Source organism: Lipotes vexillifer, unplaced genomic scaffold (genome assembly GCF_000442215.2).
Source record: "Lipotes vexillifer unplaced genomic scaffold, Lipotes_vexillifer_v1.1 scaffold933, whole genome shotgun sequence".
NCBI lineage: Eukaryota > Metazoa > Chordata > Mammalia > Artiodactyla > Lipotidae > Lipotes > Lipotes vexillifer.
Window position 1 is genome coordinate 692,820 of NW_006770403.1, and position 3,063 is coordinate 695,882.

The window sequence follows — 3,063 nt, forward strand, 5'->3', positions numbered from 1 at the left end:
TCACCTCCTCCCCTCTGGCAACCACTAGTTTGTTCTCTGTATCTTTGGGTCTGTTTCAGTTTTGTTTGTTTCTTCATTTTGTTTTGTAGATTCCACACATAAGTGAAATCATTTGGTATTTGTCTTTCTCTCTCTGACTTATTTCACTTAGTGTAATACCCCATAGATCCATCCATGTTGATACAAAAGGCAAGATTTTATTCTTTTTTATGGCTGAGTAATACTCCATCACACACACACACACACACACACACACACACACACACGTATATATCACATCTTCTTTATCCATTCATCTGTCAGTGGGAACTTAGGTTGCTTCCATATCTTGGCTAAATAATGCTGCAATGAATATAGGGGTGCATATTATCTTTTTGAATTAGTGTTTTTGTTTTCTTTGGCCAAACACCTAGAAATGGAATTGCTGGATTGTGTGGTGGTTCTATTTTTAATCTTTTGAGGCAACTCCAGTACTGTTTTCCACAGTGGCTGTACCAATTGACATTCCCCACAGTGTAGGAGGGTTCCCTTTTCTCCACATCCTCACCAACACTTGATATTTTTTGTCTTTTTGATAACAGCCATTCTGACAGGTGTGAAGTGATATCTCATTGTGGTTTTGATTTGCATTTCCCCGATGATTAGTAATGTTGAACATCTTTTTGTGTGTCTGTTGGCCATCAGTATATCTTCTTTGGAAAAATGTCTATTCAGATCCTCTGCCCACTTAAAAATTGGATTTTTTTTTTGATATTGAGATGTGTGAGTTCTTTATGTATTTTAGATGTTAACCCCTTATTGGATGCATCATTTTCAAATATCTTTTCCCATTCAATAGGTTGTCTTTTTGTTTTGTTGATAGTTTCCTTTGGTGTGCAAAACCTTTTTAGTTTGATGTAGTTCCATTTGTTTATTTTTGCTTTTGTTGCCTTTGCCTGAGGAGACAGGGCTAAAAAAATATTGCTAAGACATGTCAAAAGAGTGTACTGCCTATGTTTTTTGTTTTGTTTTTTTTTTTTTTTTCTTGCGTTATGCGGGCCTCTCACTGTTGTGGCCTCTCCCATTTGCGGAGCACAGGCTCCGGACGCGCAGGCTCAGCGGCCATGGCCCACGGGCCCAGCCGCTCCGCGGCATGTGGGATCCTCCCGAAACGGGGCACGAACCCGCGTCTCCTGCATCGGCAGGCGGACTCTCAAGCACTGCGCCACCAGGGAAGCCCAGTACTGCCTATGTTTTTGCCATGAGTTTTACGGTTTCAGGTCTTTCATTTACATCTTTAACCTATTTTGAGTTTATTTTTGTAAATAGTGTAAGAAAGTGACTTAGAGCTAATAGAAATTTTAGTGATTTTTTTTTTTTAGTAAGACTAATATATTAAAATTTCTAGAAAATTCTGATCAGGTTATACTTTAAAATGACTAATAGAATATATTGGAAAGGCTTTAGTTGGATCTAAACAAGAAGAATAAACCTCCCTTCTTAGAAAAGACTGAGGCATAATTTTATACTTTAATCTTTCTTTCATTGGATTAATTGGTGTTCAGATAACCTGATATGGTATTATTTTTCTTTACTTTGTCCTATTGTAAAGAAAATATAACATTACAGAAGAATTTGGGAAAACAGATTTAAAAATCAGTAATGTCATTATGTTAAATTTTTCATATTCTCTTCAAGATTTTTTCATATCATTTATATTTCTGGCACAGTTGCTATGATAAGAGTACATGAAATTTTCTAATCTTACTTTTAAACAAAACAATTGGAAAATATAAATTACTTATTGTGTTACTAAGAGAAGAATGTGATTAATGTGAATTCACTACTAACTGGGATTGAAAAAAATTTAAAAGACAGTTCTTCCTCTCTAAACGTGTAATTAATACCAGAATATTTATAACTCTCTCTTTAATGCCAATAGCACTGTACCCTGTTTCTTTACCTTCACAGACAGTGGAAAGTTAGAAATTTGGAAGATAAATATACTGATATTAAATTTGAGGATGACATCCATAAAATTACAGTAAAACATGAACTTTGTGGTCTTGTGACTGAGTTTCGTTTTTTGCTTTTGTTTTGCTTTGTTTTTGTATCAGAGATGATTGTTGACCATCAGATTGAGACAGGCCTATTGAAACCTGACCTTAAGGATAAGGTGACCTATACTTTGCTCCGGAAGCACCGGCATCAAACCAAGAAATCCAACCTTCGATCCCTGGCTGACATTGGGAAGACAGTCTCCAGTGCAAGTAGGATGTTTACCAACCCTGATAATGGTAATGCAGGGGCCGCCTGGCTGCTGCTCTCTCTTACCTGCCTCACTCACCTTTATTCCACCTCTTGTCACCGTTATTATTTTTTTTTAAATCCCTCTTCTTATTTCTTCTTTTCTCAAGTTCATATGCCACAGCCATTTCATAATGACACTTTTTATCCAATTGGGCAGGTTTGCAGTCCTGTTGGAAAGATGTCAGCAGTTACTGTAGGCTGCAGATGCCAAGATGCCTTGCTTGTTCCACACACATCTATTCTGATTGACTGAGAGGGTTTGGTAATAACGCTATGATAATAACACTATGATAAAACAACTGAATGTTTCCAATGAATCAGCAAACTTGTAGATTATTGAGTACGTCAAGGAATGTGCTTTTGACATGGTGGCTTGTCAGAATTAGGAGGATAGACTAAGATATGGTACTCTGACATCGCGTATCATGAAGTGTTTGCTTGGTACGTGAGTTGGTGTCCAGCCTGTAAATGATCATTCATAAAAGTAAGGTTCAGTATTACTTTTACTGCTTAAAAGACCAATCTACTCTTTTGTTATATGATACTGATAGTTAGATGTGAGAATAATTATTCAGAGTAGGATGTTAATCCCATTATATAGCAATAGGAAAGGCACTGTGTTTTATTTATACTCTCCTGCATTTACCAGAGTTTCTTGCAAAGTGTCTATCCTCTGTATCATTGTCTTTGTTTTGAATAAATTTCATGATCTGGTGCAGTCTAAGGGAGAAGTTAATTTCCGTGAGGTATGGAAAATGAAGTTGTGGGGAAAGA

The 3,063-nt window shown here is 36.5% G+C and overlaps 1 protein-coding gene across 4 annotated transcripts in view; it reads left to right on the plus strand.

Annotated features, from left to right (window-relative positions):
• SLC4A4 (solute carrier family 4 member 4) overlaps positions 1 to 3,063 on the plus strand; it is a 350,524-nt gene that overhangs the window by 156,436 nt on the left and 191,025 nt on the right. For all 4 annotated transcript variants that reach the window (XM_007446103.1, XM_007446102.1, XM_007446105.1 and 1 more), the window contains one exon: positions 2,097 to 2,276. In XM_007446103.1, coding sequence (XP_007446165.1) covers positions 2,097 to 2,276 — 180 coding nt within the window. The remainder of the gene's footprint in view (positions 1 to 2,096; positions 2,277 to 3,063) is intronic.